At 59.5% G+C, this 27,154-nt stretch overlaps 1 protein-coding gene across 1 annotated transcript in view; it reads left to right on the top strand.

Annotated features, from left to right (window-relative positions):
* ARHGEF11 (Rho guanine nucleotide exchange factor 11) overlaps positions 1–27,154 on the top strand; it is an 88,107-nt gene that overhangs the window by 45,769 nt on the left and 15,184 nt on the right. The window contains exons 4-22 of the mRNA XM_040635838.1: positions 2,964–3,013; positions 3,591–3,648; positions 4,387–4,565; positions 5,313–5,384; positions 9,758–9,877; positions 11,360–11,405; positions 11,940–12,016; positions 13,060–13,197; positions 15,220–15,294; positions 15,510–15,611; positions 16,534–16,632; positions 17,639–17,681; positions 18,696–18,792; positions 18,958–19,080; positions 21,151–21,174; positions 21,366–21,510; positions 21,785–21,884; positions 22,613–22,642; positions 24,678–24,804. Coding sequence (XP_040491772.1) covers positions 2,964–3,013; positions 3,591–3,648; positions 4,387–4,565; positions 5,313–5,384; positions 9,758–9,877; positions 11,360–11,405; positions 11,940–12,016; positions 13,060–13,197; positions 15,220–15,294; positions 15,510–15,611; positions 16,534–16,632; positions 17,639–17,681; positions 18,696–18,792; positions 18,958–19,080; positions 21,151–21,174; positions 21,366–21,510; positions 21,785–21,884; positions 22,613–22,642; positions 24,678–24,804 — 1,705 coding nt within the window. The remainder of the gene's footprint in view (positions 1–2,963; positions 3,014–3,590; positions 3,649–4,386; positions 4,566–5,312; positions 5,385–9,757; positions 9,878–11,359; positions 11,406–11,939; positions 12,017–13,059; positions 13,198–15,219; positions 15,295–15,509; positions 15,612–16,533; positions 16,633–17,638; positions 17,682–18,695; positions 18,793–18,957; positions 19,081–21,150; positions 21,175–21,365; positions 21,511–21,784; positions 21,885–22,612; positions 22,643–24,677; positions 24,805–27,154) is intronic.

Below are 27,154 nucleotides of genomic sequence, written 5' to 3'. Positions count from 1 at the left end.
TCTCCGGCCACGGGAGCCCTGCGTGCACCCCCTCCCAGCAGAAGGCTGCTTCGTCCACATGGAAAATCTGCTGGTCAGCGTAGCCTCCTTCAGGAATTCTCCGAGCTAGATCTTCTGCACAACCTGCTGCTTCACCTGTCGCTTCTGTGTTAAGGAGACGGCTTCTTGGCCGACACCCCACAAACCAAGCCCTGCCCGCGGCGGACTGTGCTCCCCTGGCGCGGCCGCCCCGGCCTCGGGAGAGGTCGGGCCTTGCTCCGGACCAGCCTTTGGCTGAAGGGGATGTTGCGGCGGCTTTGCTGTTCCGTCAGACCGCTCAGCCGCTCTCCGCATCGGCAGCAGGCCGGTGAGCTTCCTCACCGCCCGCGTGTCCGCGGAACAGCACTGCTGATTTCCTCCAACAGCTCTCCCTCTGCGTTCACCACTCGGCTGACTGCTGGGCGCCGGAGGCCGAGGCTTTCGGGCCGTCAGCTCCGGACCCGCCGTCCTCGCTAAGCTCATCCCTGCTCGCTTCTGGTTTCCAGCCTCGGACGTGCGACTGTTCCTTCCACCTGAACACTTCGAGGCCGTTGTAGGGCGATTAACCGGCCCAATGTCAACACTGTCGCCACACACACGTTGGTTAAGTCTGCCGTGTGACGTGGGTGCCACCTGCGATGCCCCCAGACAGTGACGCTGGTACCATCAGCGATCACTCGGCACAGATCAACGTAAAAATATAATAATGGAAAGGTTTTAGATGCTGTGAGGATCACCGGACCATGACAGAGATATGAAGGGAGCACATGTTTTCGGAACATTGGCACCCACGCGGGGTTGCCCCAAACCTTCCATTTGTAAAAACCCAACAGCTGCGAGGCGCCACACAGCCGAGCGCGGTAAAATGAGGTCCGCCTGCACGAGGAAGGAGATCGGGAGCAGGCTAGCGTTTCACAGTAAATACACGGCAAAATGGGAAGAAAAATATACTTTAGGTAGTTTTGGAGAAATATTTGAGATTTGTGTACTGGAAAGGTGAAAGAATTTAAAATTTATGACCAAAATGAATTGTGTGGGTCACACAAGGATGTAAGCAGTTGCAGCTTGTATGTTTGAGTTCCCTTGGGTCTGTGGCAGGCTTGTCTTCCTGTCTGAGGATGACGCTCCGAAAAGATGCTTCTCTTCTCCGCTTCCCTCATTCTCCCTGTCCCTGGACTGGGGAGACGGCGCTGGTGGGAGCACGGCTGCCGTCTTTGCCTCTGCGGCCGCCTCGGGTGCAGCTCGCGCAGCCCGGAGTCCTGAGCATGGTCAGACCCGAGACCAGACAGCAGAAAGGTGGCTCGCTGGTGCAACCTGAGTTTGGAAAGGGTGTGTGTGTGTCTGTGTCTGTCTCTGTGTGTCTCTCTCTGTGTGTCTCTCTGTGTGTCTCTCTGTGTGTCTGTGTCTCTCCGTGTGTGCCTGCGTGTGTATGTGTCTGTCTGCATGTGTGTGCGTGTGTGTTTGGGGGAGGAGACGTGAAGAGACGACATTTTCGTCAGCACTGACATCACAGGAGTAGTGAGGTGGTGGTTACTGTCTTTCCCTGATGTGAGGCTTCTCTAGCTCACTGTTTCTCAGACTGTGGTCTGTGCCGACATCAGAGTCTCCCGGACCCCAGGGTGGCTGCCGTCCTCGTCCCCGGCCCACACCCAGAAGCACTGAATCACTCTCTCGCAAGGGGGCCAAGGGGATGTGCCTCTGAACAAATTCCCCCAGGGGTCTTCATGCTCAGTGAGGTCAGAGAACGTCGCTGGTTCCTTTACTCCGGAGACTTGGCTCTTTTTTCGAAATCACCACGTGTCTCAGACTTGCAGGCCAGACAGCTCTTCCCACCCTTGGTTCCCAGACACAGCCTAGAGCGTTTGGAGCTCCTTGCAAGTGTCCTTCCATAAATAGCGGGCTGCAGACGAGGGTGTGATCCTGAGTCCCCGGATTGAAACCCAGCTTGGAATGCACCCCTGCTGCAGAAGCTCCGTTTAGACTAGAAGCTTCTCTCTGTGCTTCGTGGGAGTTTTGTTTTGATCAGATGAATGTAGCTTCCAGATTGAATGATCGTCTGGGGCAGATTCACAGAAACACAGTCTGTGTGCCACTCGTCAGCTTGCCTCGGCTCTCGTTCTGCTTACGCTTCCGCATGTAAACCAAACCAGGACTGAGTCATTAGAAACCACACAGCGGTCACGGCCACTGCGGCCTCCAGCCCAGGGACAGCCTCCAGTAAGGCACAGCAGGACCTCTGAATCCGGCCCTTTAAGAGGGAGACACTGGGGCGCCTGGTGGCTCAGTTGGTGAAGCGTCTGCCTTAAGCTCAGATCATGACCCCAGGGTCCTGGGATCAAGCCCTGCGTGGGGCTCCCTGCTCAGAGGAGAGTCTGCTTCTCCTTCTGCCCCTGCCCCTGCTTATGTGCTCGCTCGCTCTCTCTCTCTGTCAAATAAATAAAATCTTTAAAAAAATAAAATAAAGGAAGAAACTACAGAAGGTCTAAAACAAATTTTAGCAGACAATAAAGGAGTGATCGTTATCATCTTTACTGGTGTGAACCCCAGAACAAACTTCTCAGGGCTCAGGAAGCATGGTTTGAAAACTCTTGTTTTCACTCATTTCTCCCTGTTCCTCTTAATAATTACTGTTACGTTAACAATTATATTTAATACAGTAAACTCATTCTTCCCACTGGATCGTGGGACATCGAGACATGTTCCGATAAAACACATGTCTTTTCCCAGACCCGGGCACTGCAACTCTGGCCCCGTGGCCTGGCTACCAGCAGCCTGGCCACCTGTAGCTCACAGGTGATCGTCCCCGGAGCAGGACAGGAGGCACACCCAGCCTCTGAGGTCCTGGCACAGAGGGCTGAGAACACATTTTGGAGGGACTACAGGGCAGGGTCAGTGACCTCAGGGGACAGGGGCTGGGCTCTGCCAACCAGGTCTTCTCCCTACAGGAGGGGCAGCCATGAGAGCTGGTGTCAAAGAGGGCGACCGGATCATGAAAGTGAGTGCCCCTCCCCTTCCGGCCATCTCCCTGCACCCTCCCACCTCGCCCCCAGGGTGGCTGGCCACTGGGTTGGGGGTGGTGCCACGAGAGTACCCCAGGAATGTGGGGACCAGCTCCCAAGAGCCCCATTCTCAGCCTTTCTTGACTCTAAGTAACCAAGCTTCTGGAATGGGTTTTATCTTTCCATTTAACAAACAACTAAAATACACCTAAGGTGGGGAGGCTGAAACCAGCAAGGGGCCCAGGGCCTTCGGACTCTGTCCCCACACAGTGCTGACCTGAGGGCCTTGCCAGGTGCCACCTGCTGGGACCTGCCTGGCATCTGGTGCCTAAGGTGATGCCTTAACCCTCCCGGGAGGAGGAAGCATGCAGAGCAGGGGTGCGGGCCGGCAGCCAGAGGCTTGCAGGCCAGCCGGGAAGACAGAACATACAGCAGATGTGAACGGGAGCAAATTCACAATGAGCAGAGGTGTCTGGGGAGCACTGGAAAGTGCCTTTGTGAAGGATTGGCGTTTGAGCTTTGGAAGAATACCCTGCATCCATCCTGGTCACTCTGTCGTTTGTCCCCCAACAGGTCAACGGCACCATGGTGACCAACAGCTCACACCTGGAGGTGGTGAAGCTTATCAAATGTGAGTCGGAGAGAGCAGAGCACAGAAAGTTGGGGGGCAGGTGGGCTGGGGGGAGCAGGCCCTTAGACCCGGGGCCTCCTCTGTGGGTGAGAAGCAGCCCGGGTCACGTGTTAGGCTTGATCCACTGAGCCTGCCCCGTTCCCTGTGGTCACAGACTGTGGAGACACCGGTCTCTCACTGGACTCCACCTCCTTGCACGCCCATGGGGACCATACCCTGCTGCCACCAGCTCCCTCCAGGGCCGTTTGCTCCCCTGTCCTCTCCACGGACAGCCTTCCTCAGTGGTGGCCTACTTGCGGGGGGAAAGCAAAAACATCGTGTTCGCAGCCAGGAAGACTCAACCGTCGGGGCTGCCCAGGCAATCCAACAGAAGCAAGAGACATTGAGGAAAGAGTTCACGGGCAGGGGGTCCGAGGAGGGCAGGAGGCTAGGGTCTGAGCGCCTTCTGTGTGCCAGGGGCTTGGCGGAACTGAGTGAGGTGAGGGCACGAGGGCCGGGCACCCACATACCTGGGTGGGACTTTGCTTGAGCATCCTGCGTGAAGAAGAGGAAGGAGGGGTACCGCTGCGGGCGCAGGGACGGCAGGGCGTTGAAGAGCAGAGAGTTTTGTCTGCAGGATTTTAAGCTTCGTGCAAGGAGAAGGGAGAAGACCCCCCCACCCCCCCGTTTTACAGCTTGAGTGTCCGCCGTCCAGGACGACGCGCCTCAAGCGAGCCTCTCCTGTCTCTCTGCCTCCAGCCGGCGCCTACGTCGCACTGACCCTCCTGGGCTCTTCCCCCTCGTCCGTCGGTGTCTCTGGGCTGCAGCAGGACCCTGCCCCCGCCGGAGCCCCCCGAGTTGCCCCTGTGGTCCCACCGCCGCCTCCGCCCCCACCTCTGCCCCCCCCGCAGCGCATCACAGGGCCCAAACCACTGCAGGTAACAGTCCTGCTGCCCTCCTCGCTCGTCGCCCCGTGGGGAGCAAAGCAGGCTATAGCGAGGTGGCTGGTAAGCAGATACAAGCCGGAGATCCGTGAGGAGCGTCAGCACAACAAAGGGAGGGCTGACCGCGTGGAAGGGGCCACCCTATCCTTAGTGTCCGCCTTCCACGTGAATGCACCCAGTCTTCCCAGACAGCAGCGAGCAGTGTGCTTCCTAAATGGGGGGGACCCCAAGGAGGCCCTTGGGGGTGCTGCCCGCCAGCAGGGAGAGTGCACCCCTCCAGGCACGGACAGAGGTGACAGTTAAAGACTGCGGCCAGCCACTGTTAGAAGAGTGTGGAACACACAGATGAGCAGGGGAAAGGCTGCCTGCAGGGACGAAAGGAGAGAGAAGGAGAGTGGATCGAGAAAGCACAGACAGCAGCAGGGGCGGACCCAGGATAGGGCAGAGGGAGGATGAGGTGCATTTAGGAATGGGGCTGGAATCTGCGGTTGGACAGGAGCCCCAGCCAGCAGGTGAGGGGAGCCCTGGAGCAGTTTGGTACCAGGGGCGGTTGCCACCAAGGCCTCTAGGAATTCGAGAGGAACACCCGGTGCCTGAAGTCTGCTGAGGGGCTGCATGTCACTCAGACGTATGGATGACCCTGACAGCCTTGCCAGCTTTCCTGCCTAAGGACCAGCGGGTAGGAGAGAACTAAGCTGAGAGGCTGCTCCCACCCTCACTGCTGGTCTGTTCCATTTCTAGGATCCCGAATTCCAAAAACATGCCACCCAGATCCTTCGCAATATGCTGAGGCAGGAGGAAAAGGAGTTACAGGTGAGGTCCTGCCGAAGGCAGCCGGCCACGGCCTTGCTCTTGGGACACAGCCCATCACCACCAAACCCCAACACCATAAACTTGCTGCCCACTGAACAGTTGTTGTGACCATGGGATTCGTTGAAGCAGAACTTGGCCAAGAAGGTGAATGGGGACGAGAGCTCCTGGGTAATAGGTTCGAATAGTGGACACACAGCCCTGTCCCAGGAGGGACGGGGTGGGGAGAATACAGCGAGGGAGCACCAGAGCCGAGAAAGGTCTCAGGGTCTTCAGGGAGGGAGGTGGGGAGGGCAGGGGGCGGCTGGCCAGGCTGCTGGCGGCGGGACGCCATTGGCGGGACCCCGTTGACGGGACCCCATTGGCGGAGGGTGTGCAGTGGGGGAGCCAGGTCCTGGCCTGGCCCCTTCATTTCGGTGCAGCACGTTTCCGGAAGTGCCTGGTGCCTATGAAGCGGTGTTTTAGGTCATGTGGTGTACAGACTAGACGGCTCTCCTGTAGCAGAGAAAATTCACAGCACAGTGGGGGGCCAAGGAGGAGAGCAATCTGTGAACGATGGGGGTGCAGGGAGACATCAGGGACAAGGCTGTATTTCAGCTGGGCCTTGACTGGTGGGCCTTCTGTGGGCAGAACAGATGGGGGGGTCCACTGGTGAATGGACAGCACAGGCCAAGGGCGCGGACATGTGAAAACACCCTCCTGTGTTTGGCAGGATTGAGTTGCTGCTGCGTGCTGGTGCTCGTGGGGGTGGGGGTGCAGAAGCTGGAAAGGTGACACGGAAAAGTGAGAGGTGGAGCTTTCCTTGGTGGGATTTGTGATCCGGTGGGGTGTCCGTGGATGGATGGAGGTACCCGCGTGCCGCACTGTAGTAAGTGCAGATAGGTAGCGACATGGAACGGTCGGGACAGACCTGTCAGTCAGTAGAATAGAATTCGGAGTCCACACAAATAGAGTCGGTTGAATTTTGACAAAGGTGTCCAGACCATTTGGTGGAGAAAGTAGTCTCCGCCAGTGGAACTGGACCAACTGGCCGTCCACATGCAGAGATCGACTGCAGATCCGTACAGCACACGGTAAGCAGTCTAATCCTGAATTGATCAAAGACAAACGTTAAGAACTAAAATTGTTTTTTAAAACTGCAAAACTCTCAGAAGACAACACAAGTGTAAATCTTCATGACCTTGGATTAGGGAGTGTTTTCCTACATATGACACCGAAAGTAAAAACAACCAAAAAAAATAATAAACTGGACGTCATCCAAATGAAAAACATTTGTGCATCAAAAGACACAATCAAGAAAGTAGAGCCCACAGGATGGGAGAAAATACTTGCAAATCATATATCCGATCCGGACTCTGTAAACATAATAAAGACACGTGAGCCAGTTTAAAAGTTGGCAAAGGATCTGAATAGACAGTAGAGACGCGTACGGATGGCCAGGAAGCTCGCGGCGACTGGTCATCAGGGTAATGCCGGTCACAACTGCGCAGCCACTCCACACCCAGCGGGATGGTTAGAGCCAGTACGACAGAGTAGCAGGTGCGGGCGAGAGGGGAGAAATTGGGGATATACTGGTTTATGTCCTGTGTGCTCATCATCCTAACGGATCCCCACCATTGCTGGTGAGGACGCGAAGTCACGGCCGGCGTGAACACGGTCCGGCGGCTCAGCAGAGCAGCGAATACAGAGACGCGCAGAGACACGCTCCAGCAGCCCCACCCCCAGGTACGACCCAGGAGAACATCCAGACCCACGCCTGTACGCAGACGTCGTGAGAGCGTCACCCACCGAGTAGCCCCAAAGAGGAAACAACCCAGAGTCCGCAGCAGCCGAACAGGCAACCCAAGGTGGCCTGTCCGGACCACGGGATGGACTCCCCCCCCCCCACCCCGGGCACAAAGTGCTGCCACACGCTTACAACACGGAAGCACCCCCCCAACACGGGTGCTCAGGGAGGAGCAAGGTGCAAAGACCGCACGTTGTGAGCCCGTTAAAAGGGAGGTCCAGACTGCGTACATCCACGAGGACACCAAGTAAATTAGTGGTTGCAGGGGTGGCGGAGGGGAGAAGGTGGCAATGACACCATCCTGCCGTGTCCCGGAAGTACGTGGTGGGGCCATCGTGGTAAGCCCGCGAGTATGTGCAGACCACTCAGTTGTACACTTTAAAATGCTGCGGTTTATCTTATGTGAATTGTGTCCGCAACTTCTAGTATTAAGTGCCCGGAAGCCAAAAGAAGGAATAATGTACGGTAATCAGGGAGGGCTTCCCGAGGTGGCACCTTGAGTTTGGGTTCAGTCCGTTTCACTTGGAAGGTGCATCGGGCCTTGAAGTCCACGCTGAGCTTGGAATGAATTCTGCAGACAGTGGGACGGGTCAGAGGGTTTTGAGCAGGGGAGTGATCACATCTTCAAACCAGTGTTCTGCGGAGACCGTCCCGCAGCTGCTGCGGGAGACTGAGCGGGAGTGGTAGGTGTCAGCACAGGGAGACAGGGGCCGCGGGGGCATGTCAGAGGTCAAGGGTGAGCAGGTGGCCTGCAGCCGGGAGATAGCAGGGCAGAAAGAGCAAGAGATGCCCCGAGTCTGGGCGCCGGTACAGCGGCGGTGCCGGTGCTAGAGGGAGCGGAGGGGCGGGGCAGGGTGCCCGCGGGTTGTTCAGACACAAAGACTGTCCACCAGCCAGGTGGAAATGAGAGGGTTGAGCCTCGAGGGAAAGGGCAGGGTGGAGACAGAGGTTCAGGATCCTCAGCATGAAAGTCATAGTGGGAACTGGGGACTAGGTGGGGGCCCCGAGGGCACCAGTGCAGAGAGGAGGAGAGCGAGCGGGTGAAAGTCTAGAACGTGATGCCACGTTGTTTGTCCTTCACCCTGTTGGACTAAGTAACTCACAGGCTGGGATCACATCTCTGCGTGTGTCCCCTGCACAGCTGGCCCAGGCCCACGCGAGTTAAGGGGTGCAGGGACCGGGCGAGGCTGCGGACAGGCTGTGAGGGAGGGTGGGAGGCACCAGGACAGCCTTCCGAGGAGGCACAGCTGAGGCCAGGCCGCAGGTCTGGCCCCTGGGTCATCTTGACGTTGTCGGAGGGACAAGGCATGTGCAGGACTCAGGCTCTGGGCCCCAAGGATCAAGGCCTGTCTGGAGACGTGTCCGTGGAAGGAAGGAGAAAGGGCTGAGGCAGTGGCGTGAAGGATAATCAGAATTGTTGGAAGGGCTTCGTGTCAGCGGCTGGTTTTTGTTTTAAGACCAGAAAGGAGCGTTCCTGCAGGATGAAGGGAAGAAACCACGGGATGGGGAAACAGAGCGTGAACAGTGTGTCCGAAGAGCCCTGGCAGCTGGAGGTCGAGCTGCTCCGTGGGGCCGGGGAGGGGAGGCCGCAGATGTCTGCAGTGAAGCCGGGAAGCTCTAACAGAGGACGGCGCCTGCCGAGGCGGAGGGCTCCAGGCCACAGGCATGGAGAGGACAGACGGATTTGTAAACCGAGGCCGTCGGGTAGCAGGGAGGCCTGGACGAGCTTACAGAAGGCGTACACGCCCCAGCTTTCTTAATTGTGTGACGAGCCGGCTTTATTGGGCACTTCCTTCTCGAGCGCAGTAGTATCTGTCTCCTGTGAAGACCTCACCGGCAGAGTGTCGTCCAGGCCTCACTGCCATCCAGCGGGAAGGACCCGCGATCCCCGTTACCTGTGAGGACACAGGAAAGCCTGTCGGGTCTACACAGCAAGTGAGCATGGGGGACAGAATTCAGAGTCAGGCCTTCCCCAGCTGAGAAACCCAGGCTCTAAGCTCTATGTGCACAGCAGGTGGGCGCAAGGTGAGGGCCAGGTGCGCCCCAGGTGAGCGTGAGGTGAGGGCTAGGTGCGCACCAGGTGAGGGCCAGGTGCGTGCCAGGTGAGCGTGAGGTGAGGGCTAGGTGCGCACCAGGAGAGCACCAGGTGAGCGCAAGGTAAAGGCCAGGTGAGCGTCCAATCGGCTCCCAGATCTGCCCGTGGCCAGACCGGGCTCCTGGGACTCACTGCTGCGTGTGAGCTCCCTGTGTGGGCTGCTCTGCACAGACACTGAACGTGTCCCCCTCGAGCAGGAGCCGAGGAAGACCCCTTTAGGATGAGGCATACACCCAGCCTTGCACGGTGGTTCAGACTGGACGGGCCTTTGTGTCCTGTCTCCTCGCTCTAGTTGGCCTTCTGTGATGTTTCTCACCGTCTCCACACCTCTCTCTCCTGAACGACGGCGAGCTCGTGTGCATCTCCGAAGGCAGAGAGCTCCCACCTCTCCTCTTGGTTTAGGGGTAACTGCCTGTTCTCCCCCCTGGGCGAGGCGTCTGTCCTCCACTAACCACCCCTTGTGCTTTCCATCCCTGTGATCCTCGCCGCCCCCAGCGTATCTGTGAGATATACAGCCGGAATCCCGCCAGCCTGCTGGAGGAGCAGATCGAAGGTGCCCGGAGGCGTGTCACTCAGCTCCAGCTGAAGATCCAGCAGGAGACGGGTGGCTTCGTGGTGAGTGACGCGGGCCCGGCTCCAGGAAGGGCGCCGCACAGGGGGCTGGGGCAGAGGCCGCCTGCGTCACGCCGGACCCCAGGCTGACTGCTCAGCAATTAGTATCTCACAAAGAAACAAAGGACAGCAGTTCGTTTGGCGCCACAGGGCTGGGCGCTGGGGGGCCCTTTCTTGCCCTCCGAGATCCTGCAGTCGCGGTGGAAAGAAATACCTGTGAACTCAGTGGGACCGTTGGCTTTAGTCTCCTCAATGTCTGCTCCCCCCCGGGGAGGGTGGCCGTTCCCATGCCGAGTTTACTCAGCGCGCCTCTGGCGGCTCCTTGAGCCACACGCACTGCAGGCAGCGGGTCTCCTCAAAGACCGCGCACCTCCCACGTCAGCCGCGGTAAAGGACCCGCACCATGGAGGGGGTCTGTAGGGAAACCCCAGAGAGGAGATGCCCTTACCCGTTCTAGTCAGGGACTCCATTCCTAGCGTCCTGCTCGGTCTCCATCAGGCCTTAATCCTCAGGCAAATAAGGAACTCTCCAGAAACTTGACGATCCCCAAGAATGGTATTTGCCAGAGCCAAGAGAGGTTCTTCGAGGATTATCTGCTTTCTTTTCTAGAACATCCAGATCAAAACGTCTGGGAGCCACAGGCCAATCAAGTTTAAACTCTTCTATTTTCTGAAGGGCACGTCCGTGTCATGTCGCCGATAGGCACTCAGGTTCTGAGCTCACCAGCTCTAAGACCCTGGGACAAGCTGCTTGAGCCCATGTCCTCCTCTGTGAGACGGCGATCCCACCAGGGCCTGCCCTGGGGGTTATGGTCGGAGTCGAAGCGTGCCCCCCTTGCGGGCTGTGTGTTTGCCCTGCCGCTGTGCCGGCGTGCTCCATGGGGTGGAGAGGCCGAGATACCCGACTGGGGGCTGCAGGGCTGAGCGCCAGCCCCGGCATAGGTTCTGCTGTGTGGCTCGGGCAAGTCACGCGTGGTCTCTGGGCTCCTGTTTACTCACTGGTCACACGGGCCTCAGCGTTGCCAAAAGCCTAAGTGAGAACCAGAAGAGCGTGCTTCCCGAGCGTGGAGCACGGTCACCGTGGTTCCTCCACACGGGCTGCTCTTCAGAGGCCACCAGAGGCTGACCCTCCTCCTCTCCCCTCAGTCCCCCGCTGTAGCTCTTCTCGCTCCTGGATGGGAAGCTGCTTCTGGGTCCAACCCAACCAAGGCAGTGGGTGCTGTGGGGTCCGGAGCGATGAATCAGTGAGTTTGGAGACTTTCTCTAAGGGCAGAGCTCCCTCCACCATCAGGGTCACCGTCCTCCTCGGACTACCGACGAGGCAGTAGCTCCACGGCCTGGGCATTTTTAAGGCAACGAAGCAGAAGAAGCCACTATTTGCAGCAGATACTGTCTGCTGAGACCGAGGGAAGGGCTGGCTGCAGGAAGGACCGAGTACGGGAGAGGTTTGTGGAATGTGCCCACCCTCTGGACATTTCTTTTTCAGGACATACCCCCCCTATATGGTGACACCAGCCAGAGAGCATCAGAAGGTGAGCTCCCCCTCACCCCAGAAATCCAGGCCAAGTTTCCTGTCGTCCCTCCCCATGGGGCCGATTCTGGAAAGACTGGCTGCAGTCCGGGCTCTCCGGGCATTAGGATAGGGAGAGAAAGCGGCGTCCGCACACAGGGACAGGGGTGACTTACTTGGTGGCCATGGGGCACAAGCTTCCCACCAACGAGAGAGTGCCAAGGGCGCTACTAGGATGATGGGGTTCCAGAGCCCAGCTTGCCTCCCAGCCCCTGGCACTTGGGAGCTCAGGAGCCACTTTTGTGACAGGAAGTGAGTCGAGCCAGAGGAGGGGTGGGGTGGGTTGAAGGTAAGACTCCCGGTGACAGAGCTGTGGAGTCTCGTTCCCGGAGGCGATAGGACCAGGCATGGGCCGTGAGGGAGGCGGAAGCCGGGTGCGGAGCATCTGACCTGAGGGAAACCAGGAAAGGAGAGAAGGTGGCAGCTTCACCTTCCTGCCCCACACGCAGGCCCCCAGGCCATGGCCTCACCCCCCCTGTAAACTGTTTCTCCCCAGGCCAGCTCTCTCTGGACTGCCAGGAGGGGGACAGTGGCTTGGACGCTGGGACGGAGCACTTCCCCTCCCTCAGTGAGGTGAGTGCCTGCAGGGGCCGGCCCTGTCTCAAACCATGGGTGGCATCCCCTTTCCAGGCACCAAAAGGTCCTGCTGTGACCAGTTGTGCCGTGGCCTCCGACCTGCCACGTCTGCACCTCGGCCACGCTTCTAGCTCCCAGGGTTTTTAGCCACTCTGCTCTGCATGCCAAAGGGGTTTCACATGCGCCCTGCGTGCAGGACCGTCAGACCGTCTGCTTTATCACAGCTCTGTTCTGTAGCATCGGGCAGAGAGAGGTGTACGAACGGTACGAGCCTGCGGGCCCGAGGGAGCAGAGCCTCAGTCACGGCCACACACACGGGTCTTCCTGGCTGCGGCCGTGGCGTCTTAGATGCGCACACGGAGCCAGCCAAGGCAGATGGCAGCCTCTCTCGCTCGGTCACAGACCTCACTCGAACAGTTCATCTTTCCTGGAGTGGTCAGAAGCATTTCAGGTTTTGGCCTCACGTTCCCTCCCAGCTGTTGTCTGCCTGCATGTATAAACTGCAAAGTAAAAGTACGAGTGGACGGAAGAAGTGATATCACCGTCAGTCAACTATCTGCTCGGCTGCTTAAACTCTGATTTTAAATAATGGTTGGAATTGCATTTCCTTACTGCTGCCGTCTGTGCGTGGGAGGACGGTGAGCCTACGTGCAAGGATCCGTCTGTGGGAAGGACACCAAGAAGGGGCGGAGGTCTTCAACAAGCCACATACGGCGTATCCTGAGGGCTGGGTGTCTGGGAGGCGGCCTGGCTTAGAGCGGAAGGCTGTGGGCTGGGCTCAGGTGCCGCGGCCAAGTCCAGGGAATACCCCGTCACTGGGTCCCCCGCCTTGAGCAAGTCTCGTGACCTGTCCAGGTCATTGTTCCCTTGTTTGAACAGTGGGAGGAGTGGTATCTGCCTCAGAGGGCCGTCGTGAGCACCGAGCAGGGTACCACGCAACCAAGGGCTCCGCGTGGCCCGGGGCGTGCGTGCACCCCTGGGCGTGGGCATCACCAGAGCAGCTGAGGGTGAATTTTCCGATGGACTCTCTGTTCCTCCAGGCGCTGATGAATCGGAACTCGGCACTGTCAGACCCTGGGCTGGACAGTCCCCGAACCTCACCTGTGATCATGGCCAGGCTGGCCCAGCACCACCGGCGGCAGGGCTCGGACGCACCAGGGCCTGGCACCAGCGAGCAGGTGAGGGGTCCAGAGCCCCCGGCGGTTCTCCGTCCCCTCCTCCAGAACCAGCTTACCAGGGCCCGGCCTTGAACACTCAGGCCAACCCTCTCTGCGGGAGACTGTTGCTTAGAGGACGAAAGTGAGGAAAGAAGGTGGTGTGAGTGGGTACTTGAACAGAAGCCTCTCCCAGGCTCTGGGTGAGGACACATGAACACATCCACAGGGAAGGGACGGGATGTGGACGAGCAGATGGGTTTGTTCAATGTCTCCAGAACACTCGGCTTACTTTCTTCTTTATTTAGCAAAATCCTTTCTCTTACACAAAACCTTACTAGTTGGCGCCCTAATGTAGGAACCAAATAGAAGCTCAGCTACCCAGGATCGGCCCCAGGCGCATCCGCCCTCAGGGGCACTTCCATGTGGCCCCACGGTCCTGAAAACCTGGTGTGGCTGCCACCACCTGTACGGGTAGACCAGGTGCAGGGGGGCGTCGGGAGGAGCGCTTCGGGCTCAGGGCAAAGACTCCGGCCGTCAAGGGGATTGCCCAATGCTGTGGAGCCAGAAGTGGGGTCCCTGCATGTGAGCAACACGGCGAGAGCTCGCCGTTCTGTAAAACAGCCTTTCTTAGCGTTCACCCGCCTCCTGGCCTCCTGGGGCGCTGGGGGTCGTGCTCTGGAGCAAGGTCTCCCTTTCTCTGAAAACTGTTGAAGCTGTTATCTTTGCACGACAGGAGCGACTACAGCACAGCCCCAGTCTCTGAATCGGAATCTGTGCTGACGGCGGGGCGGGGGGCCGTCCACACTCAGCAGCGGCAGGTGCAACCGTCAGCAACTCATTTTCTGTTGCATAACTGTCCAGTGTCGGGGTTTTCTTTAATAATGAGTATCTTCCGCTTTCATAGTCAGAAAAACTGCGTACTCGTAAAGACTTTTAAAATATCCTCCTCCTGCTCACAACAAGCAAAACCCTGGTGTTTTCAGGTTTCACCCGAGACCCCAGTAGAACCACAAGTGGCCGTCTAGTATCCCCTGGGGGTCCCGGACCCCACGGTGTCACGGGACAGGGGGAGGCCCGGGATGTGGCCTGCCCCTGCGTTCGGTCTCTGGGCCTCTCTTTCTCATTTGTCACTGAGTGCAGACCTGTTTGCTGACGTACCTTCTGGGTCTCGGGTTCTGTGATCTCATGCTGAGCATAGCGTCCGTAATACCCGGGAGAACACCCGGGAGGCGCCGTCAGGTGAAGCCGCTTGAGGGAGTGGGATGGGAGGCATCTGAGGCCTGGAAGAGAGATCCAGGTGGGCTCCAGAGCAGGGCCCTTCTTAGGGAATCCCTGGAAATGAGGTAGATGGCATCGAGCGGAAAATGTAGTTGGGAGAAAAAATCTGAAAGTTTAAGGAACCTTCAGGAGCAAGCTTGTCCAGGGAAGCGTCGGGAAGGCCTGTGCAGAATGCCCTCTCGGGTCATACCTAATACGGCACACCAGGTCAGGTTAGAGTTTTAGTGAAGTTGGCATGAGGAAGAAAACCATGCCGGGAAGCGTGGATTTGAGACCGGTCGTGGAGATCTACCGTAGACCCTTGAGCAGGCCGCGCGGGGGGGAAGGTCAGCTCCGTCCTCTTTTGCTCAAGGAGGCAGCGATGGGCCGCGAGCTGTCCTGTGACAGAGACCGAGTGCGTGTGCCCGGTGGTGCCCAGGAGCTGCAGGCGGTGGTGGGCACGGGCGTGGCTGCTGAGGGGGCCAGCAGAGCCCCAGCCCGCCGTCACCAGAGCACCCACTGTCCCCAGAGCTTTCGCAAACAGGAAGAGCGCGCCTTCTCTCGCTTCCCATGTCCGCGCACACGTGCTCCGGCAGCCCCGCCCGGGAGCACTTGACTTCTGCAAGTGGGGATCGCGGTTCTGTCCTCTGAGATTTGGGGGAGGTGGAGTGATGCCAGCATCTGCCAGTCCCGTGTGGCGCTCCTCGCCGGGACCATGCTGTGTCCTGGAGGGCTTGGACGCCTGTCCCCTAATTTCTCCTCCCTGCGACTGGCCTCTCTCCCCAGGACGCAGACCAGAGCCCGAAGCCTTTAATTATTGGCCCAGAGGAAGATTATGACCCGGGTTATTTCAACAACGAGGTAACGGTTTCCTGGTTTTTTCCTTTCGTCACGGTCACACCAGCTGCTGTTGACTCGAAGCAGTTAGAGCCGCTGCGGCCGTGAGGGGGCGCGGGGTGGGCGTCACGGCCTGTCAGCGCGGGGCGGCAGGGGCCATGGGGGCCAAGCTGCAGCAGGCCGTGCTGCTGTGCCCCGCATCTGCGCACGCCAGTCACCCCCGTCCTCCTGCCCTGCAGAGCGACATCATCTTCCAGGACCTTGAGAAGCTGAAGGCACGGCCCGCTCACCTGGGCGTTTTCCTGCGGTACATCTTCTCTCAGGCCGACCCCAGTCCGCTGGTAAGGAGCGTCTGTCTTGACCGAGGCCTGCTTGTGCCCTCGGTTCTGCCTCTGCTCTCGAGAGAAGTCGGATCGCGGGCAGCGGCAGGCAGCTCAGGGTAGGAGACAGAGCTGAGAAGGTGCAAGTTAGGCAGGGGGAACGCGTGTAGCCCAGGGAGGCGCGGGAGGAGCGAAGGTGGGACACCTGCCACCGTTCCCAGTCTGCTGGGAGGACACGGTCTCCCTCACGTAGCACATGGGATGGCAGATCTGTGACATTAGCATGGGGAGACTCAGCAGCGGGCCGGGGTGACAGAGGCGCTGGGGACGGGGTGCCCTGGGACAGGGCTCAGGGCCAGCAGCCTCAGCAGCTCTTCTCATGCTGCTCCGTGCTCAAAGGAAGAGATGGACAAGAGAGGAGGATGTTGTGTCCCTCACAAGACCCAGACCGCTGTTGTCCTGTGGGGCTAGCCAGGGTCAATGTCATGCGCTCAGCAGGGGCCCGCTGAGCACCTGACCCCGGTGTATGGGCACCGGGCTCGTGACAGAGAAGTAAAACACGAACCCTTAGAAGACAGGATACAAACAAGTATGAGGCAAAACCTCGGTGCAGCGGGGACGCAGAGTCCAGGGTGCCTGTGCGGGAACGTGCTGGGCAGAGGCTGGCGCCGGTTCACCAGAGGGTTCGGACATCGAAGCCAGGGCCACTCAGCCGCCACGTGGTCACGTTGAGCTGTCGGATTTCTTGCTGGCGGCTGTCAAGTGCGTCTCCCGTTCTCAGCCGCGTCACGAGGTTGCACCCGCTAGGTGCCCCAGTGCCTCTCCCAAGAAGGGTCACAGATGTCTCCGGGCACCGCCCATTGTCCCCTGGGGCCAGAATCCCACTCCGCAGAGTGGGGGTGGAGGGAACCGCGGCTCCAACCCAGTTTCTCTCTCCTCCTAGCTTTTTTACCTATGTGCAGACGTCTACCAGCAGACAAACCCCAAGGATTCCCGAAGCTTAGGAAAAGACATCTGGAATATTTTCTTAGAGAAAAGTGCGGTAAGGGGGTCACGGATTGAATTATAATTTTACTGGACTCTTGGGGCCACTCGGGAGCAGAGGGAATATGAAGCCACACGTTCAGGCCAGATGGACACAGGTTCTCGAGAAGTCGGGGCTGAGGGCTCCTGGGTCCTGTTCGCAGCTCTGCTCTCGATCCTGAGCTCCTGTCCTGGCCCCTTCGTTCCGCATGTGCACGGTAGAAGGCATGTTGCCTGTCCCCCAGACCAGTGCTGGCTCCCCCCACCCTCCCTGCGCGCCCATTGGGGGACGAATCGGTGGAGACGCAGAGACCCCGATGGTGGTTGAGATCATGCGCCACAGCGAGGAGCCAGGGTTCTGACACTCCGCACCCTTGGGGATGCTGCCCGAAGTGGGGTTTGGAGGGCGGAGGCCCGGAGTGTGCAGGCAGGGGAGCGCCGTGCGTGTGGACAGGGTCTGGCCACGGTGTCTGCCGCGTGGGACAGCACGTCATGGGCCTGCAGTCTGACCAGCTGCACTAATGCCCGGATGACTTGAGCCTTTGAGTTCCACGGCATCCGCTCGCGGGAGTGATGAGATTGGGGAGTAAACTCTGTTCCTCAGGACTTCCGTGCCTGTCTCGTCGCGTGGGTCTGGAGAAGGGGTGGCAGCTGCTGGCCATGCCCTGTGGGCGTTGGCGGAGCCAGCCTGTCCCCGCGGTCGGGTCCTCGTGCTCCGTGCTTACTGGGACACTCAGCCACAGGAGGGAGCAGAGGAGAGGGCCCACTGAAGTTTCCCGGTGCTTCTGACTGGCAGCAGCTGGGAACCCACACGAGCGGCCCCAAGAGACAGCTCCTGGCCCTGTGGCTTCAGATTCCATTTCTCTAACGCGTGGCCTCGTGTGCAGGCTTACAAGGGGGAGGACGGGGGACAGTGTCGGGGAAGGAGACAAGGGGGTGTTGGGAGGCCCTCCTTGCTGCAGGGCGAGTCTCTCACGTGCCCTGGGCTCTGCCTCACCATCCGCCCCCACTCCTCTTTCTTCTAGCCACTGAGAGTGAAAGTCCCTGAGGTGTTACAGGCTGAAATTGGTAAGTCAGCTCATGGACCAGTTAGTCTCATCCTGGGTTCTGGGGGGCTCCAGAGCGCAGAGGGCGTGTAGCCTGTCCTTGGGCACCCCTCCTCTAGGAGGAGGAGGTGGGGGCGGTTCCTCCAGAGCACCTCGAGGTGGCTGGCAGACAAGCACCCCAGCACAGTCCCTTGCCTGGGGAGCTCATCCCAGGAAGGGAAGACGGGACCCCGTCAGGCGTGCGCTCAATTCTGCCAGCCGTCCCCAGGACCTTCCTGGGTCCAGCGGGGCCGTCTGTACCAAGGGGTGGTTGGACTTGAGGGATTCCCAAGCCTGGCAATCATCAGAATCCCTTGGAGAACTCTGAAAAATCCAGAAACCAGGGCCTACTCCATCCCACCTCAGGGACGGGCTCTCCAGAGCATTTTTGTTTCTGTGAGTTCCTCACTGATTCTGAGAGCAGCTGGCCCCGTGAAGACCCGGCCGGCTGGGTGGTGGCTGTATTCCCCTCTCACTCTCAGGTTGTGAGTAGAAGAGCCGAGGGAAGGCAGCCTAAGAGGGAGTCAGCCAAGGAGTGGGTCCCATGCAGCTTCCTAGAGGATTGGTGACCCACAGCCAGGGAGGGGGACTGGTCCTCGGCCGTGTGAAGCTGCCGCAGGGGCAGGACAGCCTCCGTCCAGGGTCGGGTGAGCTGCTTGCCTCCCCAGCTCATGCGCTGGCCAGGCAGCCACCGAGGAGAGGGTAGCACTGTGCTGGCAGAGGGCAGCTCCTGGGGCGCGTCTGACGGCAGGCAGGGCTTTAAGGTCCTTCCACATCTTGGAGTCCAGACTGCCCAGGTGTTTTGTCCTCGCCTTGGGACCTGGACAGCCAGGGTGCCAGTCTGAGATTCAGGAGTGACCTGCTGGGTCCAGGCCTCCACCTCCCCTTGGCTCCCAGGAGGGCGGAAAGCCGGCCTCCCTCCAGGCCACAGGGGGCTCCACAGGTGCGGCCCCCTCCTCCTGACACCCACTCTCTGTCCTCCCTGGGTTCCCACCAGACTTGCGTCTGCGCGGCAGTGAGGACATCCGTGCTGCGCTCCGGGAAGCACAGGAGGCAGCCATGCCCGAGATCCAGGAGCAGATCCAGGACTACAGGTTGCCGGGCCCCCCACCGCTCCCTCGGCCTCCTCGCCCGCCATCCCCCATGCCGAGTGCCTCCTGTGTGTGTGTGTGTGTGTGTGTGTGTGTGTGTGCGCGTGCTCCTAGCTCCTTCTGGGTCTCTGCCGGGCATCTGTGTATGTTTGTCTCTCTCTGGCTTAGAACAAAGCGCACCCTGGGGCTGGGTAGTCTGTACGGTGAGAATGACCTGCTGGACCTGGATGGGGACCCTGTCCGAGAACGCCAAGTGGCCGAGAAGCAGCTAGCCGCCCTGGCAGACATTCTGTGAGTGCGCCCTCCATGCCCACCACGAGCACGCAGAACAGATGCGAGTGTCTGGGTCTATTTCCCGACGTCTCCCCTCCACGTCTGCCCGATCCCCCTTCCCCTGAAGGACGGGGTGAGCCCAGCTCTCCTGCCTTTCTCAGGCGAGGGCGGTGGCACTTCACAGGACATGTAGGGTCTGGGGCTGCCCACGGGGACTCCGTGGTCAGGAGCTTTCTGCTGCCTTCCGGGCCCTCTTCCTGCCCACGCTGCCTCCTGCCTGGATGTCCCAGGGACGCCGGCGGGAGGGCCACGCCGTGGGTCTGCAGCAGGTGCTGCCTTCGGGAGGCAGTCGAACCAGAGGACGGGAGGGTGGGCCGTTTTTAACAACGGCATCAGAAGACGGGCCTAACTCGCCGAGGGAGGAGCTTCCGGCAAAGCGACTGCGCCTCTCCAGGCACGTCTTCCCGGCGTGACCCGCGTGACTTGTGGGCACACGTCAGCCTTCGGTCTCAGCTGTCAAATGACAAAAGCTGGAGAAGACGTTCTCCATAGTCTGTTCACGCTGCCACTCCGTGCAGCAATATTTATGGGGTCTGTTCTAGGCTCCAGGGGTGCGTGAGTGAGCAGAACAGTACCTGTGATGCTGACGTTGTAGCGGGAAGATAAAGCAGCGTTTGACAAATAAGCAGGTTTTGTAACATGTTGGAAATAAAGGGGGAGACCGCAGGCCGAAGGAAGGGGTCCAGAGCACCAGAGCCAGCGCGTGGAGGGTTTAAAGAGTGGGGTCGGGGCGAGCCACACCCAGAAAGTAGCATTGGAGCACCTGAAGGAAGTGGGGCCTTTGCCCTCGCAGACGTCTAGGGAAGAGCACCCCAGGCAGAGGCAAGCAGGGCGAGGCAGGCGCGTGCTCGGCGTTGGGGGCCGTGGAGAGCCGCATGGCCGGAGCACATCGTGAAGTCTGTGCTGACGTCAGAGGTGACAGGTGGGGCCGCCACAGAGTTTGAGGACGGTCGTAGGGATGGGGAGCTGCGAGTGGGGCTCAGCTGTGGGTGGAGGGTGGTGGGGAGCAAGGGAGGGTCCCAGACAAGGGGTCACACAGGAACCCATGTGGTAGGGGCTTGGACCGGAGCAGGGACGAAGGACACAGTGAAAACCGGTCAGTCCCAGGTGTGTTCTGACAGTTGAGCAAACAGGCATTTCTTAAAAACGGAGCGTGGGTTGTGGGAGAGAGAAAAGTCGGGAAAACGCCGTAGTTTGTACCTGAGCCGCTGGAAGGACGAGGTGCCGTCAGCCGAGACGGGATGGCTGTGTGCAGGGCAGTTCACGGTAGCTAGTCAGGACTCCACGTCAGACCTCACCCCGGAGGTTCGGGGACATGGCCACAGGGACCGTCCAACAGCAGATCAGAGCACGTATTCTTGGAAACAATCTCCTGGCCTTCAGCTAAGCCTTGGACCTTTCTTGGCCTCAGTTTCCCTAGCGGTCTGACGGCAGGAATCAGCCTGACCGCTCCAGGGGTGAGCGCAACACCTGCCCGTGTTTTTTCTGGGACCCTAACGCCCAAGAGTCACGCGGCCTTGTCGCCGACAGCATAGGCACCCCGCTTGTGATGGGGCAAAGCAGGGAAGCTTCCGTCTCGTTCACGGAGATCTGGCACCCACTCTTGTGTTGTTTTGAGAATTCGATGAGTCAACACATGTAAATATCTTTAAGACGCTGCCTGGCATGTGGCGGACCATCTAGCGTTCGTTGCTGTTACCATGTGCCTGGTAGATAGGCTCCCCTGGATCCGGTCTCAGGGTGCGCCCTTCTCTCCTTCAGCGGGGCGCACAAGCCCCTTGCTCCGTAATACCTCCCGAGGCTGTGTTTGCCACGTCCCGTTCCTTTTAGCCGGAAGGACGTCACCGTTGCTGTGCGGAGGCCCCTAAGGGAGTGAGAGCTCTCACCTTCCAGGCCCCACGCTGGCTCAGAGCTGAGACCACGAGTCGAGGCCCGGCCTCCCTCCCCCACGGCCTCCGTCCCCCATGTCGGCGCAGCAGACACCCCGTGCCTCACAGTGTGAGTCATCTGCCCTTTCTTTTTTTCCAGGTCCAAGTACGAGGAGGACAGGAGGTGAGTCAGTGTGCAGTGTGCTGGCCATCCTCCAGTCACAGGGGCCTCTAGCGTCGGGGGTCACGGTCTGAGTGTAGCCCCAGTCACAGCGGGGTTGTGGGGTCCAGGCCGCTGCTGCTTGGGGACCACCACGTGCGTGGCAGGGACATCTCGAGCGTTCTGATTGCCCACGCCTGCCTCCTCTCTCGCAGTGCCCCCATGGATTTCGCTCTCAATACCTACATGGGCTACGCCGGGCTCCGTCTCCGAGAGGCACGGCCTTCTGGCACAGCTGAAAAGGCCCAGGCGGCTCCTGACAAGGACAAGTGGCTGCCCTTCTTCCCAAAGACCAAGAAGGTGACAGAGCTATCTAGAAAGTCTCTTCTGGTGCGGCTCTCTGTAGGGGGGCAGCCTGGGAAAGGCCCCCCATCACTGCACTTGACCCCCACTGCCTTCGCACAGGGTGTGCATGAGAACCCACGGACTACCTCAGACCCGGGCCGGAAGCACACGTGCTGGCTCGGACACAGGCCGGAGTCTGCTTTCCAGTTAGCTGTTCGGGGCGAGTCTTGGGGCCAGCGGCCACATCTGGGGATTGGGACCTTTCCAAACCTGGTGTCTCTTATCTCAGCAGAGCAGCAATTCCAAAAAAGACAAGGATGCCTTGGAGGACAAGAGGCGAAACCCTATTCTCAAGTACATCGGGAAGCCCAAAAGCTCTTCGCAGAGCAGTGAGTCCAGGGGGAGGGGGCAGCGGCTTGCGCGCGGGTCAGCCCCGTCCACACTGGCACGTCCACACCCCGCGTCCCGTCACTGCTGCTTAGTCTCCCCTTGCCCCCGCATGCAGGCTTCTCGAGGGACAGGGACCAGGAGGCCGTGCCGGTCCCTGGGCCTGAGCCAGGGAACTCAGAGCCCATTGTAGCTGCGGAACAGCCACGTGAAGGAAACTTGCCCTGGCGGCAAGACCGCTCTGTGGGCAGTAAATGCCCCCCTCACCTTATCCAGGGGGCTTCGTCTGTGCCTCAGAGGTGTGCGGGGAGCACGTGTGGGCCCTCGGTGGGACGTCCGAGTGACCGTGAAGCAGAGCTAGGCAGATGGGGGCAGATTAGGGGCCCAGAGGCCCCCCTGATGCTGCCGCTTACCCGGAACTCAGGTGGGCTGGTCACCGGTCTTCCCAGCTCTGCCGTTGGTCTGGAACCTGACGCTGGTCTCCAGTCAGTATCTTCAGCCCCCAGCATTAGTCCGGAATCTGGGAAGGGCCCTGGGGGTCAGCCGGCGGCCTTTCCTGAAATTGCTGCCAGGGGGTGGGGGTGCTTGGTGGGGGGCCTTTCCTTGATCAGTCCTGAGTTTTACCCACTACCTTTTCATTTTCCAACTTGATTGTAAGTTTTGTTTTGAGTCTTGAAACGTTAATTTGAATTTTCATGGTTTGCTTTTGTTTTTGTTTGTTTTCTTTTAGCATTTCATATTCCCTTGTCCCCTGTGGAAGGTAAAAGGACCATTTTCTGTGGGTTTTTCTTTGCTTTAGCTTTGAGTTTCCATCTTTCAAGTCTGTGTCTCCTCTCCCTGTCCGTCCCCTCCTCCGTCCGTCCATCCCTGTCGCTCCAGCGGCCCTGTGATGCGGCCCTCCTGGGGCGCTGCTCCTTCCCTCCCTCCCAACTCGGGGAACAGGCTCCAGAAGTCCAGGGCTCTGTGTGCACGCAGGAGGCCATGTCCCACACAAGCTCCTTGGGGTCTTGTTTCCATTGAAATAATAACAAAAATCGTCATTTTTTAGGGTCATGTGGGCTTTCTTTAGTAGACAGTGGGTCTCTTAACGGTTCTTTGGGGCCTTTTACTTCCTGTTACCTGCTCTGCCTAAGCCGTCTGGCGTGACCCCTCCCTGCCCCTGACTCTGAACTTGGACAGTAACTGCAGCGGTCAGAGAGAATGCCCCCACCACGCGTGTTAGAGAGCCTCGGTGTCGCTTAGGCTCTGTGCCCGGAAAATCACGTCCTCCGCATCAACCCCAAGAGGCTGAGCGCCTCCAGGCGGATGAGCACAGGTGCCGTGGCCGTGGCCCCTGCGAATACAGTCTCGTGACTGGTGGTGGCTAGTTCTGCAGTGGGGCTGTGGGGAGAGAGCTGTGGGACGCAATCCGGAAATCGTCTAGTCGCTAGAAGTCATTCTATGTAAAGTGACAGTTAAAAATAGTGATTTTCAAAATTACTTCCAAGTTTTAAATTCCTAGACCCGTTATGCTGCTTTAAAGAAGAAAAATATTAAAATTCTGAGAAAAGGTCTATAAAACAGTAGAAAAATTAAAGAACGGCCTTTACCCCCAGGCCCTTAGTTCTTTCCACACACGGCTCCTCCCGTCTGCCCGAGAGCAAGTGGCCATCCGAGCGTCCGCCAGCCCCACGAGCTGGAGCTTCCCACGGCAGTGTAATGATTGGGTTTGGGGTTCTGGAGTTCCCGGGACATCAGCAAAGTCTGGATCCACATCTAGACCACACCCCCCCCCAGCGGCAGACGCCCCAGCACTGACCATTTGGGGTCCTCGGCTGTCACCCCGATGAGCAGCGACCACATCTGATTGTTAGTAACACGGAGTTTCCTTCTCTTTCGTTTCACTGTCATCCTGAGAACAGAGGAGGGAGAACACAGGACACCAGTGAAAATTGAGCCCGTTTTAACAAACTGTGCTCCTTCCTGCCTGTTTTTCCCGTTACCCTGGCTGAGCTGTGCCGGCTCCCAGACCACGCCTGTCCCTCATCACGGGGTGCAGCTACATGCCGAGGACACGTGGCCCACGGGAGGGGAGCAGGGGCTCGGCCGGATAGCCGCCTGTCCCACGGTGTTCTCGGGCCCCACGCCGTTGCCCCGCGGTGCAGCTCAGGCTGTGGCTGTGTAGCGGACCCTGAGACAGGCAGCTGTGACCCTGGTCCCCGGAGCAGGGGTGACAGGAGCAACCCCCTCTTATGCGGCCCTGGGAGGCTGTTACCCCAGCTCCACCCGAAGGAAATTAGTTCTTCTGCTCCCTAGGCCTGGACACTTTCTTACGAAACCCGAGTTTAGCTGTTTGGGGAGATTTGTACATTTTCATAGGTGGGACTCTGGTTAGTGTGGGTAGGATCAGGGTCTCGCCCACCTCCCGGCCCCTCTTGTGCTGCTGTCAGTGTCAGGCCGATTGGCCCCGGGTGCCCAGCTCCTGCTCTGAGGTCACGGGAGCCAAGCTCACGGTCTGAGGAGGGGAGCCTGTCTGCGGGGCACCACACGAGCCTTTTGACTTTCTTACCTGTCCTATTTCTTTGAACAAGGAGCACATGAGAGAGAGAGGACTACCCGTGCCGTGCTGCATACTAGCGGCAGGGACCAGGAGCTAGGCCAGAGGACTCGCGCCACGTCTCCCGGGTCTTAGCCCAGGGCTGCTGTCATCCATGCTTGCTCGTTGCTCTGTCTTCTGGGCTAGGCGGGAGCGAGGGTTCTGGGCCACCATCCCTGAGCAGAAAGCAGAGTGCCCTTCATTATCTTTCTGCTTCCAGTCAAACCAGGCAACGTGAGGAACATCATTCAGCACTTTGAGAACAACCAGCCGTATGATGCCCCGGAGCCTGGGACGCAGCGGCTCTCCACAGGAAGCTTCCCTGAGGACCTGCTGGAGAGCGACAGGTACGAGGGGCCACGTGGCGCTGGCCACCTCCCCAAGGAGGGGAGCCCAGGCAGGGTCTGCAGCCAGCGTTGGTCCCCGCTGCCTCGCCCACTCCCCGAGGCCGTAAGGTTCGCACTGCAGAGCTCGAGCCGCTCCCTCAACCTCCCCGCCTGGGCATCATCAGGAAGAGACTAGCTAGAGCCTGGGGACGGCTTGCCCTTAACGTTTCCTCTGGACTCACCCTGGGCTACTCAGCAGCGTGCATCCCAAGAATGATCTAGAGACTGGAATAGAGCAGCTGATCTGGACACCGTAGGTGACAAGGCGAGAGAAGACCGCGGGGCGGGGTGGCAGGGGGAGGTTCTGGGAAACGGCGAGGTCACGCAGAGATGATTGAGGGCATCTGTGAGGAAGAACGCTGGAGGTGGGTTCTGCCACCTCAGAGCAAACTGCTCTCTTGCTCTGAAGAACAAGGGGGGTCTGCAAGCATGTTCTCCGCCTTGGCCAGGTTCTAATGAGAACCCGTCTCTGGCTGGAGACATACTCTTGGCCTCGCTCTCAGCTGCGGTATGACAGCCGCACGTCGTGTCTCAGACTCTCCAGCCAGCACTTAGTGAAAACCACCTGTGGTCGGAAAGCTCTGTGCACAGCCCTAGTGAGAGGAGTGGAGCAAGGGACAGAAACTACATGCGTGTGCACCCGAGGCTGAGCCCCCAGTCACCAGGGAGCAGCCTGGGTAGTCAGGACATTGGCACACCATGAGTCCGCCACCCCCGCTCGCGTGCGGGGCTACTCCTGTCTGTGGTAAGCCTCTAGGCTTCGTATGCGTGGGGAGACTGCCGTAGCGAGAACTGACGGAGACTTAAGGGAAGAGGAAGGTAACATTTGTCCTGAGCGGGGAGATTGAGTTCTAATATTAGCTGGTGAACCGAATGTATAAAGTACGTGACGTGTAAACCTGACGTCACGGGTGCATCAAATGAACGGTTACGTAGACGTAATACCCACATTTTGAGAATAAGCTGAGACCTTTCGCAAACGTGTGTTCTGGAAGTTGCCCTGAGGCACGCACTCTCTCAGCAGCACAGTGGGGCAGGGGTGGGCCGATGAAAGGAGCCCCCAGTTCCAGAAGGCAGTATTCTAGGGCCTGGGGGCCAGGGGTGGGTGTTACTCGCCCGTGGGGGCCGGGAGGAAGGTGTTCAGCTCAGGAGCCTCGCCGGGCAGCTTGTCCCCGTGCTCGGGGCCCGCGGGGCGACACTGGCGAGGGCGCTGTTGGCGGGCTCCGTCGGAGGCGCTCCAGCAGACCGCGGGGTGTTCTGGGGACCCACTGGCCGCGGGATTCTAACCGTCCAGACCCGAGGGGCGGCTCCAGTTGGGTCCATGGCAGTTGAGAGAGACGCGATCGGTGGGGATGGAGCCGCCTGGCTCCTTGTCTTCAGCCTGCTGTGCTGCCAAGAGCTGCCCTCACTTCCCAGGCCGTCCACGGTCCTAGCTGCAGGGCCGCGTGTAGATGAGTGATGGTGGCAGCGGGGCCACACGGAGGCACCATTCTGGGGCAGCCAGGGGTCAGAGATGCCAGCTGTCTCCGTGCTCGTGCGCCATAGGACACAGAAAAGAGCAACACCGGCCGTCAGCCTCCCCAGGCCCACAGACGCACGGCGGCCAACCGTGGCTGCCAGGGGCCGCTTCCTGACGGTCGGGAGCCAGGCCCTCCCGAGCCCGCCTGCCCCCAGGAGGGGAAGTGGAAGCGAGAAAGTGTGTTACAAGATAGGAACGGGAGACCCCGTGCCACAGCTGGAGCGGGAGCCCGGCGGCGGATAGACTTTCGGCCAGGCCTGCCTGTGAGGAGGCCAGCATGAGTGTGAGAGGGTAGCCCCTATGCCGCCCTGGTGGAAAATCCTATGAAAGGAGAGCGCAGTCTCCAGCAGAGTCCGCGGTGGGAGCTGACCTGCTCCGGAGAGGGCTGGTCCCCACAAGGCCCAGGAGCAGGTCTTCTCATGTGCACAGCTATCCCGGCAGGTGTGGGGTCTTCGCGTCTGCACACAGCACGAGTCTGTCTGTTGGTCCTGGATTTCACCTTCCTGGTGGCTCCCAGGGAGGGTGAAAGGCCTAGCAGAGACAGGAGATTGATTGTGGGGCAGCGGCGGGAGCTGTCACTGGGACGTTCGGGCCCTGGAGGGGCGAGGGAAGGACCCCTGAGTCAGGGCAGGAGATAAAAGCCATCCAGCCTGTAAGACCCTGGGGTCTCTTGCCCTGCTCCCCCAGCTCACGCTCAGAGATCCGCCTGGGCCGCTCTGAGAGCCTGAAGGGCCGGGAGGAGCTGAAGCGGTCCCGGAAGGCGGAGAACGTGCCCCGCTCTCGCAGTGATGT

Source organism: Ursus maritimus, unplaced genomic scaffold, assembly GCF_017311325.1.
Source record: "Ursus maritimus isolate PB19 unplaced genomic scaffold, ASM1731132v1 scaffold_2, whole genome shotgun sequence".
NCBI lineage: Eukaryota > Metazoa > Chordata > Mammalia > Carnivora > Ursidae > Ursus > Ursus maritimus.
Note: the sequence above shows the minus strand (reverse complement) of the source record. Positions and strands in the feature narration are given on the sequence as shown.